We start from the raw sequence: 12,733 nt of genomic DNA on the forward strand, positions 1-12,733 counted from the left end.
GTGATGGAAACCTCTTTCCAGGGCGGCCGGTTGTGCCTCTGGTTGGGCAGCCCGGGGGTGGAGGGGGGGTACCGGGGCGGGGGCGGGCCCTGGAGAGGCGGGGCCGGGCGGGGCGGGGCCGGGCGGGGCCGAGCGGCTCCGGGGCTCGCAGGACGCGGAGGCTCCGGCGGGTCCGCTCGCACCGGGAGGCCGGGTAAGGCGGGGGGACCGGGGGGGGAACGGGGGCGGGCGGAGAGGGTGACACAGGACGGGGCTTGACCGAGGTTTGGGTTGACAAGTGTCGGGGGCAAGCGGGCGGGGGGTGACAGCGCCGGGAGGGATGTGCCGGTGGGAGCCCTGCGGGTGATGGGTGGTGAGGGGTTGGGGGCCGCCAGGTGTGGGAGTGCCGAGGTGACAGGTCGGGGGTAGGGGGCAGGAGGCATCTCCGAGCATCTCTGAGTTCCCTTGGGGTGTTCATGTGCGTGGGGTGGGGTGACGGGGATGGGGAAATGGGGGGGATATTCCCCTCAGAGGCGAGCGCTGCCCCCGGCCTCTGTCAGGATAGCGGGAGGTCCCCAAGGTGCTGTCCCAGTCCTCTGGGTGCTGGGCTTTGGGGAGTAGGGCGTCACTGGCGTGGAGGAGCATCCCCGGGGATGGCCCTGTTCTGTTTCCTGGGTTACTGCCTTCTGCCTGGGACTTCTCCAGCTGGGAGAGGAACCTGGTCCCCACCTGGTCCCACCGGTTGGGGCTGGGGGAACCAGCAGGGACCAGGCTGAGCGAGGCCGAGCTCATGGTAGGACTGGAGAGAGGCTGGGTTACACCAGGGGGTGTAAGCTTGGAAGCCGGGGTCCCTCTGGCAGCTGGTGCTGGCCGAAACACCCCACACCAGAGCTGGCCTGGCCAACAGGAGGTCGTTACCGCTGGACCGTACTGGTGCCCGGCCACCGGGGCCATGTTGCTGCCCAAGCGAGCAGCCTGGGAGGAAGGAGGTGATGGAGGTGCGAGAGGTGATGGAGACCTGCGGGCGAGGTCTGGTGTGGGTGTCCCCTCGGACACATGTTGGAGATGGTGGCAGGGGACCGACCACTTGTCTGTGCCATCCTGGCTCCACTGTCCTGGCAGGGGTTAACACCGGACTGTTCCACTCGGATGGTTCAGGCAGCGAAAGGAGGAGGAAGAGGAGGAGGAGGAGGAGGAGGGGAAGGAGGAGGAGGAGGACGACGAGGAGGAGGGGGAGGAGGACGAGGAAGATGTCACCCGTCGGTCTGTCATTTCTCTTTTTCAGCCAGCATGGGGGACACTGCTAGCACCAAGCTGGGCCGGTGGTGAGACAGGAGGGGTACGGAGGAAGAGGATGGAGGGGGGGGGGGCGAAAGTGAAGGCAGCCCCCCCCTCCCAAAATATCCCCTACCCTATCGAGCCATCGCCATGGCGACGAATTTTAACGACATCATCAAGCAGGGCTATGTGAGGATGAAGAGCAAGAAGCTGGGGGTGAGTGGGGATCTTGGGGAATGGGGGAGTGTGGGGGAGAACACCCATGGATTTGGGGTGCTGGTTTCCCTGTGAGGTGACGTGGCCAGGTACCTCTTGCGGCATCCTGTGCCCCTGTTTTGGGGTTGAATAAGCAGCATTTTGGGGGCTGTGGTGGCAGAGGAGTGGGGGATGGCAGGGAGAGGCCACTTGTTGGTACCCAAATCACCCAGCAGCCCCAGGGGTCCAGCTCCTGCACCGGCCGGATCCTGCACCGAGTAACACCCGTTCACCTGTCCCAGGTCACCCAGGGTGTGGGGGATATTCCTGAGCCCTCCTTTACCCCCGTGCCTCAGTTTCCCTGCACACGCAGTTTGGCATCGGGGATGCTCCTCACCGGCAGAGGTTGGAGCTGCTGGGTGCAAATTAGGGTGGTGTGGGACTGCAGCACCCATAGGTGGGGGGTCAGGGGGTTTGGTCGCCCATCTCCATGGCTTGGAGCCGGCAGCAACGAGCATGCTGGGTAATTTCATGCTAATTAGGGAGAACAAAGAGGGAGCGGGCTCGAGTGGGGGGGACATGCCCGGGGACGGTGGCCCCACCACCCTCAGAAGCAGGGGCTGTAGGAGAGGGGACGGGGAAATGCCAGAACAGCGGTCCCCTTGAGAGCTTTGTCTGTGTTCATTAATTAAGCTCTGTAATTAGCACTGGCGGGGGGTGGGGGCAGATGATGGCAGCCTCGGCATATCCCTATCGCCAGCATCGCCTCCTGTCCCCAGGCCAGCAGGGTCGGCAGAACCAGGCACGGGTCCTGGGGATGGGGACAGGGGGACGTGCGGATGTGGTGGGGACAGGGACCCCCAGGGGCCCCGAGCAGCCGCCGCTGTCTGTCCGGCAGATCTACCGCCGGTGCTGGCTGGTCTTCCGCAAATCCTCCAGCAAAGGGCCCCAGCGCCTGGAGAAGTACCCGGATGAGAAGTCGGCGTGCCTGCGTGGGTGCCCCAAGGTGAGGGGCTGCGCTGGAGGGGTGCTGGGGTGCTGCCCGCTGCTCGCGGACCCGTGCCAGAGCAGGTCCTTCTTTGCCGAAACTTGCTGGGTGGCTGTCCCCACGCGCTCCGGAGGGGGATGCAGCTGGCTCTGGGTGCAGCAGGGAACAGGGGCTGGGTGCAGCGGGTGACAGGGTCTGGGAGCAGCAGCTGGGGTCTGGGTGCAGCCCTCGGTGACCCCTTAACTCCTCTGCAGGTCACCGAGATCAGCAATGTCAAGTGCATCACGCGGCTGCCCAAGGAGACCAAGAGACAGGCGGTGGCCATCGTTTTCACCGACGACTCCGCCCGGACCTTCACCTGCGACTCAGGTACGGGGCAGTGCCCAGGGAAGCTGGGCTGGGGGTGCTGGGTGGGGCACCCCGGCGTGGCCAGGGTCGCCCAGGGGCTGCCGTGGTGTCTTGCAGAGCTGGAGGCGGAGGAGTGGTACAAGACGCTGTCGGTGGAGTGCCTGGGCGCCCGCCTGAACGACATCAGCCTGGGGGAGCCCGACCTGCTGGCGCCCGGCGTGCAGTGCGAGCAGACGGGTGAGCGCGGCGGCGAGTGCTCGCCCGGGGCTCCGCCTCGCTGCACCCCCCGCAGATTATTTTATTTTCTATTTTTTTCCTGTCTCCAGACCGGTTCAACGTGTTCCTCCTCCCCTGCCCCAACCTGGACGTTTATGGCGAGTGCAAGCTGCAGATCACCCACGAAAACATCTACCTCTGGGACACGCACAACCCCCGGGTGAAGCTGGTCTCCTGGCCCCTCTGCTCCCTGCGCCGCTACGGCCGCGACGCCACCCGCTTCACCTTCGAGGCTGGACGGTGAGAAGTCACCCTTGCTGGGACAGGGATCACCACTGTGTGCCTTCGTCCAGCTTGGTGCTCCAGGCAGTGGCATTGCTGGCATCATCACAGGCTGGCCTGAGGCTGGGGTGGTGGCCTTGGCCTGTACAGTGTGCCCGTGGCAGGGGGGGCTTGGAGCTGGTTCTGGTCCCAGCTCAACACCATGAAGGGACATAGGAACAGCTCTAACAGCGTGGGAGCTGTACCAGCTGCCACCTGGGGTGGGGTTTTTTTTATCATCCCTTGGCTTGAAGACCCTGGTGACATCCTGTGCCACATCCCCGTAGGATGTGCGACGCAGGAGAAGGTCTCTACACCTTCCAGACGCAGGAGGGCGAGCAGATCTACCAGCGCGTGCACAGCGCCACTTTGGCCATCGCTGAGCAGCACAAGAGGGTCCTGCTGGAGATGGAGAAGAATGTCAGGGTGAGCTCCAGCCCACGCTAACGGGGGGACACAGCTGGGGGAGACTCCAGGGGCCCTGTGTCACCCTCCTCCCCCCTCTCATCCACTGCAGCTGCTGAACAAGGGCACTGAGCACTTCTCCTACCCCTGCACCCCCACGACCATGCTGCCCCGCAGTGCCTACTGGCACCACATCACTGGCTCCCAGAACATGGCCGAGTCCTCCAGCTATGCCGGTGAGTGTCCCCACCCCACCCCGAGGAGCTGCTGCTCCCCCAGCCCCTGGAGCTTTCCCCACCAGGTGAACCCATCCTCTGCTTTGTCCCCAGGAGAGGCGTATGCAGGTGCCCAGGCCAGCTCGGACACCGACCTCCTCAACAGGTTCATCTTGCTGAAGCCAAAGTCCTCCAAAAGCGACAAGCCTGAAGGCAGGGAGCCCACATCGTCCCCGTGAGCTGGTGTAGGGGGACTGTGGCAGCGGTCCCCTTTTTCTTCTCCAAGGGGTGGCAAGGATGAAGGCAGCCACCCCTCAGAATCCCCAGTAGACCGAGCTGGGGCACCTCCGTGCCAAGACCTTGGGAAGCAGGCACTGGCTCACGCCCTGGTCTGGCGTTAGTGGAGGTGATGGCTGGCTCAGCCTCAACTGACTTCAAATATATATTGAATATCCATATTGTAAGAGATATTTCCTTCTCACATGAATGCAAATGTGGTGGCTGCTGAAGAGCCCTTGGGCAGATGTCCAGAGGTTTTTGACTCTCGGGGATCCAGCTGGGAGGTGAAGAGAGTTGGGGGGGTCAAGAAATTCGGAGTCTTCTGCATGGCAGGAAGGCTGGAGCATCATTCTGCCATGGCCATGGAGCAGCATTGGAGGATGCAGCTGTGCCAGGCTGATGGTGCAGGGTCCCACCCCCCTATGAAGAGTGGGGTGCTCCTGAGGACACCCTGCCACCCCTGAGCTGATTTTTGCACTTCAAGCTATTTAAACACTCGCTGTAGAATTGAGATGTCTCAGGAGAAACTGGTTTTCCTTCCAGGGGGGTTGGCTGGGGTGAGCGGCCGGGCAGAGCTGAGCTCCCCGGCTTCTCCCACCCAAACACTCCTCACTCCTCCCACAGCTGTGTCCCCCTGCCGTGCCCCCAGTTTATCTGCTGGTGGGCAACCATGGGACTGGTTTTGGCCAGTAGCATCTGTCTCTCAAGGGGCAGCTTTGTGGATACGAGAAGCCCCAGGGCAGAGAAACCCATGCTGATGAGGAGAGAGCCACATTCCTCTGTGCATTCCCATAGCCCTCACTCCCTCCTCACCCACTGGGGTTGGAACTGGGCTTCATGTGCTGAACTTAAAAGCAATTGATTTTTTTCTAGTTCTCCTATTTATTGACCTCCTTTAGAAGGGCTATCTTTTTATTGCCGTGCAAACCTTGGTGTTTCTTTGGAGTCCTCTTCCGTCTGGGTTGGATGCTTGGTGGTTTTATTTCTGCGCTTTAAAGCTCCAGGTCCATGTGTTGGGCACAGGGAGTGTCGTGATGTGGGAATCTGTGGTCTGTAAATACTGTGTTTCAGGGTGGTGTAGCTTGTGGCTGAGGGGACGTGGGGACAGAGAAAGGCTGCTCCTCGCAGCATGGCTGGGCACAGAGGGGCTCTGGGACCCCAGCACTGCCCAGCAGTGTGTCCCCCCTGGGGTGAGAGGTGGAACTTGCTCTTTTTCTGGCTACGCACCTCATCTGGAAAAGATTTAACATTTGTTACCAAAAATGTTTGGGTTTTCTGTTTTTTAAGGAGTTGCTCAATGAATAAACAACCCTTATCCACATCCACCCTTCCTGTTTGTCTGTTCCATCCAAGCGCGCTCGGGAAGCGCAAGTGGGAGTAGTGCCTGCCAGAGAGAAAAATGCTGATGGGGGGAGATTTCCTGAGGTTCCTGGCAGCAGGCTTGGCTCAGGGCTTTGTTCTGCCTCCAGCCATGGCCAGGACATTTCAAGTGAAGCCCTAAAACCACTGGGAGAGGAAGAAGGGTGGAGCGAGTTGCCACTCTCCATCAAACAACCCGAAGTGGAACAGCATGCCAGCAGCCCACTGTCACCCTTGCCTCCAGCTCCCCGGAGCTCCAGGGATGTGCCAGGGCGGTGGTGGCTCCAAGTCCCCACGTGAAGGTGTTTCAAGGCACACCATCTCCCAGCTCTCCCAGAGCTGTGCCAGGTAAGTTATCCATGCCATGACTGCCTGGCAGCACTGGCCTCAAGGTAAGACAGCCACGCCAGCCAGCGCAGTGACCCCTCCAGGGACGGGGACATGGGGACCCATGCTGCAGCCAGCTCTGCCATGGGAAGGAAATGGAAGCAGCAGCCTGGAGAGGAAGGCAATGCTGACATGGGCTGCTCTCCCCAGCTCAGCATGACCCTGTCACTACTCCCTGAACTATCCCCATCCACAGCGGGATGAGCACAGGGGCACACAGGCCTTCCCCTCCCTCCCAGCCTCCATGGTACAGGAGCTGTGGGTCTCTCCAGGAAAGTGTCACCAATAAGCTCATCCCAAGCCATGCTGGGCACTGATGGAGGGGAGGAGGAGGGGTGACAAAGGCCATTGCTGGAGCCTTTCAGCCACTGCCAGGGGGGTCAGGGCATGGGATCTGCACCAAGCTCTAGCCCAGCATACACTGGGGGCTGTGGGCACAAAGAAAGGTATCAGCCAGAGGCCATTACTGACAGACCCCGTGCCACCTAGCTCCTCAGAGAAAGGTTATACAGCACGGGTGGAGCCTGTTCCTGAGGAGTCTGTAAGTACAGCTTCACCTGCCTGGCCCAGCTGAGCTCCCCTACAGTGCTGCCTTCTGCAGCAACTCACCCACCCCAGCCTCAAACATCTGCTTTAAAAGCAAGCCCGGATCAATGAACGACGGGCTGCCTGCAGGAGGGGTGCTGCTCTCCTCAGGAGATAATGTCACAAGCAGCAATCAGCATCAGTGAGCAATGCTCCCTCCAAAGCAGATCTCATTAAGTTAATGTCTATTGGACAGAAGTAAATGATGTGACATCTCCTCCAGCAGCCTCGGATGAGCTTTCAGGGATGACAGAAAAATGTGGGGGTAAGGCTTTATTCAGCACAGTAAAAAACGGACATGTAAATAAAGCAGGGTTGTGTAACAAAGGTACACGCTTCCCGATCCCAAACACCATATGGCCAAAATCCAGCACCAGAACCAAAACTCTGGGATCACTTAGAAACAAAGCCTGCCCCAGCTAAGATGCTCACTGACTGGTTCCCCTCCTGTTTTACCCTCCACATCACAATGGCTTTCCCTGGGAAGGAAGGCCAGGGAAGAGGCGTCACCAACCAGGTGCTGGGCCAGGAAAGGCAGAGGGAGATGGTGGGGAGGTAAAAGCCTCTCCCTAGATCTCAGCCAGGCATCACTCACAGCTCAGCACTCTCTTGCAAGGAGCCACCTCAGTTGATAGTGAGGACGTCACTCTGGATCTCATGGCTCAGCTGTGTCTGGAGATCGCTCAGTTTCTTCTTGAGGCCGGACAGTGCAGACAGGACGATGGTCTCGGGGCGCAGAGAACCGCAGGACTCCACGTTGTAATAAAACCTGAGGTTACAATGCAAGGGGTTAAGTCACCATCTGCTCTGCAAGGAGGTGCACATTATTTCAGCCATCCATGTCCACAGCAGGGAGATCTGCCTGGAATCCCAACCATCATCATCATCATCATCATCATCATCATCATCATCATCATCATTCACCGCCCAAGCAGGGTACAGCCAGTGCTGCCCCTCTACAACCATCACACCAACACTCACAACTTCATGGGCTGTAAGAGCACTTCTGATATTGATTTCTGTTCAGCACTGTGACCTGCGAGCCACCACAGAGCCCCAGGCCAGGGACTAGGGCTGGCTGAGGCACTTTTGCAGTGTAAGTAACACCAGCAATCAAGAGCGTGAGACACACACAGGTGAATGAATACCTTAAGCCAGGGTATTTCCCCCACAGGCCTCACACTCCACCGAGTGTGCACCACCCTACCTGGCAACACAAACTCAGGAGTACTGTCTAGTATCTCCCAGAGGGGAAAACCTGCCAGACCTGGGCATATCACCACTTAACACCAACTCCTGCCCTGCTTTTCAGGGAATGTCAGCTCCCTGGTCTGGCAATTTCAGCACAAAGTAGACACTCCTCTATTAATGAGAGCCCGTGAGATGCACCCAGCCAGTCACGCCATCTTCCAGCTGCAGCACTGCATTCAGCTCCCTACCTTTCTGGCTTCCCATTGGGGTCATAGGGAGCCTGAGCATCCTCATCATCGATCTCCGAGTACTCACTCTTGGGCCTGGAATCAGAGAGCAGGAGAGGTTAGCACAGAGCCCCTGTTCCAGCCTGGCCCCACAGAGCCCAGGCACTCAGTTTGGCCCCAGAGAGTAAGCTCTGGGGCTCACATCCAGCACACAACAGGGTGGTTATCAAACATCAAGTTACAGAAAAGAGCTGTCTCACATTGCTCTTTCTGGCTCCTCATTAATGCCACAGAGTAATCCAGCAGCACTGCAAGAAGAGGATCAGCCCTGCTATGCCCAAACTCATCAAGCCCTGTACTGTGGCTCATAAACCACCTACACTGGTACAAACAATCTGGCAGCTGCTCACAGTGAAGGGATATCAATTCCTGAAGGGACTGTGTTTATGGAGCCTAGATGCTTTTATGGAGTAATGGACCTTGGGTTATCTTTTCTTTCTACTTTCCACTGGGCCAGGAAAGCAATGGAATACTCCAGTACTCAAGTCTGTGAAGCCCAGTTGGCTTGAACCCAGCAGGAAAAAAACCTCAGACATCAGCTGCATCAGTGAGCTCCATCCTGATGTCCTGTGCCTCCACTCCTCTACCAAAATCACTGCAATACCTGTGTGTCACATCTTTCTACCTGCTGCATCCCTTGGTTTATAGAGCACCACACCAGAGAGACTGTGTGGAACCCCTTAATCCGTGTAAGAAAACCCAGAGCCTTGAGCTGTCTGAGAAGCCAGCACAGAAAATCCTGTACCTACCAAGGTCTCCCACTGGCCTTCCTCTGCCCTTCTGCAATGCCCAGAAACACTGATCCCAGCACCCTGTAATCAGCTGCCTGAAATAAAACTGTATTTTTCAAACAAACCCTCTGCCTTTACAAACCACTGAGAGAGATGAAGTGCTAATTAATGGAGTTGGGATTTCTTGTTACTTGCAGAACCACCCATGACCAAAACAGTGCAGAGGTTTCCACCACCCTGACAGCTGTTTGGAGAGTCTAGCTGTATGCCAGTGTTCTGCCAACAGCCTCAAAAAGCAACTACCATGAAAAACTAAACCAAAAATCATAGCTAGCCTTGGAGAGCAGAAGCCTTTGGCTCTGTATTGTCTTCACAGGGAGTCAGATGAACTTGGAAAGAGAGACATATCATCAAGAACTGGCAGCTCCAATATCAAACCTCTTGTGGGATTTTTCCAACTTTTACATATATTTTGTCTAGAACTTCTCAAAAACTGTTTCCTGGTGTCCTGTTGTATGCCACACCAGGCTCCTGAGCCTGCAACCCATCAATGCTTACAGCAGCACATCCACTACCCTGCCCGGTCCCTGCTCTCAACCTGCCTTGCCTGAAGCACCTGGTTCCTCGCTATGCTCCTGGCTCCAGCGTGCTCAGTGGCAGGATGTCTGCTACGTGATCACTGGGATACAGAGCCAGGAGCAGCTCAGGTACCTGTTCATGAAAAGTGATGATGGATAAAGGCCTTGCCCATCGAAAGCAGGGCAGCAGGTTTCCAAATGTAAACTCACGTCACTTTTGGATGAGAAGCAGCATGCAACTTGTGCAGAATGGTATTTCAGAGGAGAGGAAAGGGCCAGAGAGGGAAACCCTGCCAAAGCTCAGGCTCCAGGAGTGAGGAGATGTATGGGTTAAATCAGAGCCATACTGGGCTTCCTTAAGCCAGGCTGAAAAATCAGCCTTGCAACCCAACCTTCCACTCTTTGCTCTCATAGCAGCTTCTTTCTTCTCATATGGATCTGTTCCTTCCTCAGACCTTACCTGACCTACAAAACACTTGCACAGGGAAGATCAGCAACAAGTGGTGAAAAGGGGCATAAAAGCAAGGTAAACCAGCAGTGATGGTACGTGAGGGAGGACAAGAGATGACCACAAACCAGTCCACCTTGTGTGCAGCTGCAAACAAGTGACTGGCCTTGCTACCCAAACCCAGGAGCCGAGTCTGTGCAAGGGGATGTGGCAGGCACGCTCCCCATCACTTACTGACCCAAATTATCCCCAGGGCTGAAGAGTAAGTTGTTGGCTGCTGGAAAATCTTTCCCAGTCCCTGCAGACAGACACCAGGACATACCACTCCTCTGGTTTGGGGTACACCGTGTGCCTCAGAGCGTTGTCGGGGTCGTACTCGAAGGCCACGCCGGCCGTGGGGTTCCACTTGGCGTGTTCCTTGCCAAAGCCCTTCTTGGCATAGGCTCGCAGCCGCAGCTCCTGCCCCTTGCGCAGCTTCACGATCAGGATGTCTGGAAAAGCACACACTGGTTTGAGAAGGCTGCAGAGGAGAAATGAGTGTGCAGGATCACACTGCAGCAAAGGCAGATTTTTGGTGTCCAGGAAGATGTCACCAGCATCCAGGGTTTGCTTGGATTTTTAGAGGGGCTCAGCTGTGTCCCCAGAGCAGCTAAGTAAAAAGGAGCTGCACAGGCCCCCAGGGAACAGCCAACATCACATCATTTCACTTCTTTGCTGTCTGTAAGCTCTCATAAGGAGAGACAGAAGCACCCTCTGGCTTTAGTTCTGGGACAATCTGTAAGTGGCATTAAGACAAAACACTACCCCACTGATGCAGTGACACCAGCAGCTCAGAAGTATCCGATTTATGGCTGCCTTATGGTTGCACAGCTAGTAAAGGAAGAATGAGTTCAAAGAACGTGAGAGAAAAGTTAATTTCCTCCTCCAGCTCTTATTCCCAGTGACCCACCACTCACCATCCTGCTCCACATAGTCATTGGGGTCGTTGTCTCTGCTCCGAGATGTCACCTGCAGCAGCAGAACAAAAGCAAGCAAATTATGACAAGATCAGCTTGGATGAGTGCTCCAGCCCTGCACAGCACATCTGCTCAGTTCCCAAAGTCACTCCCACAGCTGCCGTAGATGACACACAGCACTCAGAGCACCTCAGCCAAAGGCAAGTAACAGACAGCAGGCTCCAGATGGGCTTTACCCAGGCAGACATCATCACCAGCAGGAGCAGCCTCAGGGTGTGGTGACATCTGGATCCACCTCAACAGTGTATTAGAACATTCTCTGTAAGTCCCTTTGCATCTGTCCCACTTTGGCACCACCAACCCTCCCCAAGATGACCGCACAGGAGCTGTTTGGCAGCACTGCCCTGGCCCAGGCTCCTCACACTCTGCCATGCTGAGAGCCAAGAACCAGCAAGCCAGAGGCCTGTCAAGGGACAGCCAAGGATTTTGGGATGAGGGTTGCAGGATGAGGCCATACTGCTCTGCACCCCATCAGACAGCAAGTGAAAGACAACACAGCAGAGATGAGGAGGACACTGGCACACACGCTGCTTCTGCAGCTATTCCTGCTTTGCTCTCCCACTACAGTTTAAGTGGAGCTTTGGGCGATGTGAAACATGCTCAGAGGCCTTGCTGTGTCTACATTCCATGTGTTTGCTACCCTGCCTCAGCAGGAACGCAGAGCAGGACGCGCAGAGGGACGGCACCAACCGGAATGACACGGGGGTTGTTGGAGATGAGGTCGCGGGATGTGACGTGCCGAGTCTGGTCCTCGTTGCAGCGGACATCCAGCGTGAACTCCACGGAGCACTCCGGGCAGAACTCGTCACACGTGCAGTCCTGGGACACACACATGGGTTCTTCATGCAAGAAACTGCCAGAGCTTTCCATCAGATCAAACACGCACCACCCTCAAAAATGATTCCCCCCAGCATTTCGCCTGACTCACTCTGGAATATTGCATCTTATCCACAATGTCATCGCTGGTGAGTGGGATGAGACCTGTGGGAAGCAGGAAATCAGAGGAATGTCTGAGTGAGACCACAAGAGCCCCTAACTCTCCTGCCAAGACAGTGGAGGAACAGCACCTGACAAAGGTGCTTCAGCATCTCTGGACTGATTTTGCCCACAACCCGCCTTCATCTTCCTCCCCACCCCAGCACTCACCCAGTCTGTGTGCAATGAATTCATCGTGGAGCACGGAGGAGTTGGCATCTATCTGGACCCAGTCAATGGCTGCAGAGAAGAGAAAGTCACAAGCTGAGAAATACTCATGTGGGGAAAAGCCAGCCTGTGAGGTCACAGAAAACATTACAGAGACTGCAGAGACACACCGAGGCAGCATCTGCAGGGCACAGTACTGCCCGAGCACGGGTAAGGAGAGCCAAAAGCAGCGGGGAGGTGCCGGAGAACACGGAGGGGAAGTGATGGGAGCCACAGGGAGGGCAGCCTAAGGGACTGAGACCACAGGCAAGCAAAAGGCCTCACCTATGATGGGGACTTCTGCGATGAACACTCTTCGAATGGAATTTGCCACCCTGACGGAGGGAAACACCCGTGTTTAGGCATGAGGGAGCGTGGGGCTGCGGGCCCGCACAGACGCCGGCCAGAGCTTCTGCGGGGCTTTGCCTCAAGAGACCCTCTCGGAGACGCCCTCGGGGAGGCCGGGCCCGTGGGGCCGCTCCCGGGGCCTCCCGCGGCCGCTTCACCCCCGGGCCCGCCCGCCCCGGCCCGGCTCCGCGGCGGTGCTCACGCCAGGTCCGTGTTCTCGATGATGAACTTGACGTTCTCGTCCGTCAGCTCGGTGATGCGCACGGTGGGCTGGTTGGCATACGGCATGGCTGCCCGGCCCCGATCCCGGCCCCGATCCCGATCCCGGCCCCGATCCCGCCGCCCGGAGCGCCCGCCCGGTCCGTCCCCACCCCGCTCCCCCCGGCCCCGGTGCGCC

The 12,733-nt window shown here is 57.5% G+C and overlaps 2 protein-coding genes across 3 annotated transcripts; one reads left to right on the forward strand and one right to left on the reverse strand.

The window, feature by feature from the left end:
* The first annotated feature begins 111 nt into the window (after nt 1-111).
* DOK4 (docking protein 4) lies at nt 112-5,549 on the forward strand. 2 transcript variants are annotated; one of them, XM_032121716.1, is made up of 9 exons: nt 112-193; nt 1,265-1,473; nt 2,351-2,458; nt 2,695-2,809; nt 2,906-3,025; nt 3,115-3,304; nt 3,613-3,751; nt 3,843-3,966; nt 4,060-5,549. In XM_032121716.1, the coding sequence occupies exons 2-9, from the start codon at nt 1,408-1,410 to the stop codon at nt 4,182-4,184; spliced, it is 987 nt and encodes a 328-aa protein (XP_031977607.1). In that variant the 5' UTR covers nt 112-193; nt 1,265-1,407; the 3' UTR covers nt 4,185-5,549. The 2 variants fall into 2 exon arrangements, with proteins under 2 accessions (XP_031977607.1, XP_031977608.1); XM_032121717.1 differs by lacking the exon at nt 2,351-2,458.
* Nucleotides 5,550-6,813: 1,264 nt separating this feature from the next.
* Nucleotides 6,814-12,721, reverse strand: POLR2C (RNA polymerase II subunit C). The gene is made up of 9 exons (XM_032121715.1): nt 12,539-12,721; nt 12,274-12,323; nt 11,953-12,021; nt 11,735-11,787; nt 11,497-11,625; nt 10,747-10,798; nt 10,113-10,281; nt 7,995-8,069; nt 6,814-7,324 (listed from the first exon to the last, which is right to left on the reverse strand). The coding sequence occupies exons 1-9, from the start codon at nt 12,622-12,624 to the stop codon at nt 7,180-7,182; spliced, it is 828 nt and encodes a 275-aa protein (XP_031977606.1). The 5' UTR covers nt 12,625-12,721; the 3' UTR covers nt 6,814-7,179.
* Nucleotides 12,722-12,733: the final 12 nt, after the last annotated feature.

The sequence above is a fragment of the Corvus moneduloides genome, chromosome 12 (assembly GCF_009650955.1).
Source record: "Corvus moneduloides isolate bCorMon1 chromosome 12, bCorMon1.pri, whole genome shotgun sequence".
Taxonomy (NCBI): Eukaryota; Metazoa; Chordata; class Aves; order Passeriformes; family Corvidae; genus Corvus; species Corvus moneduloides.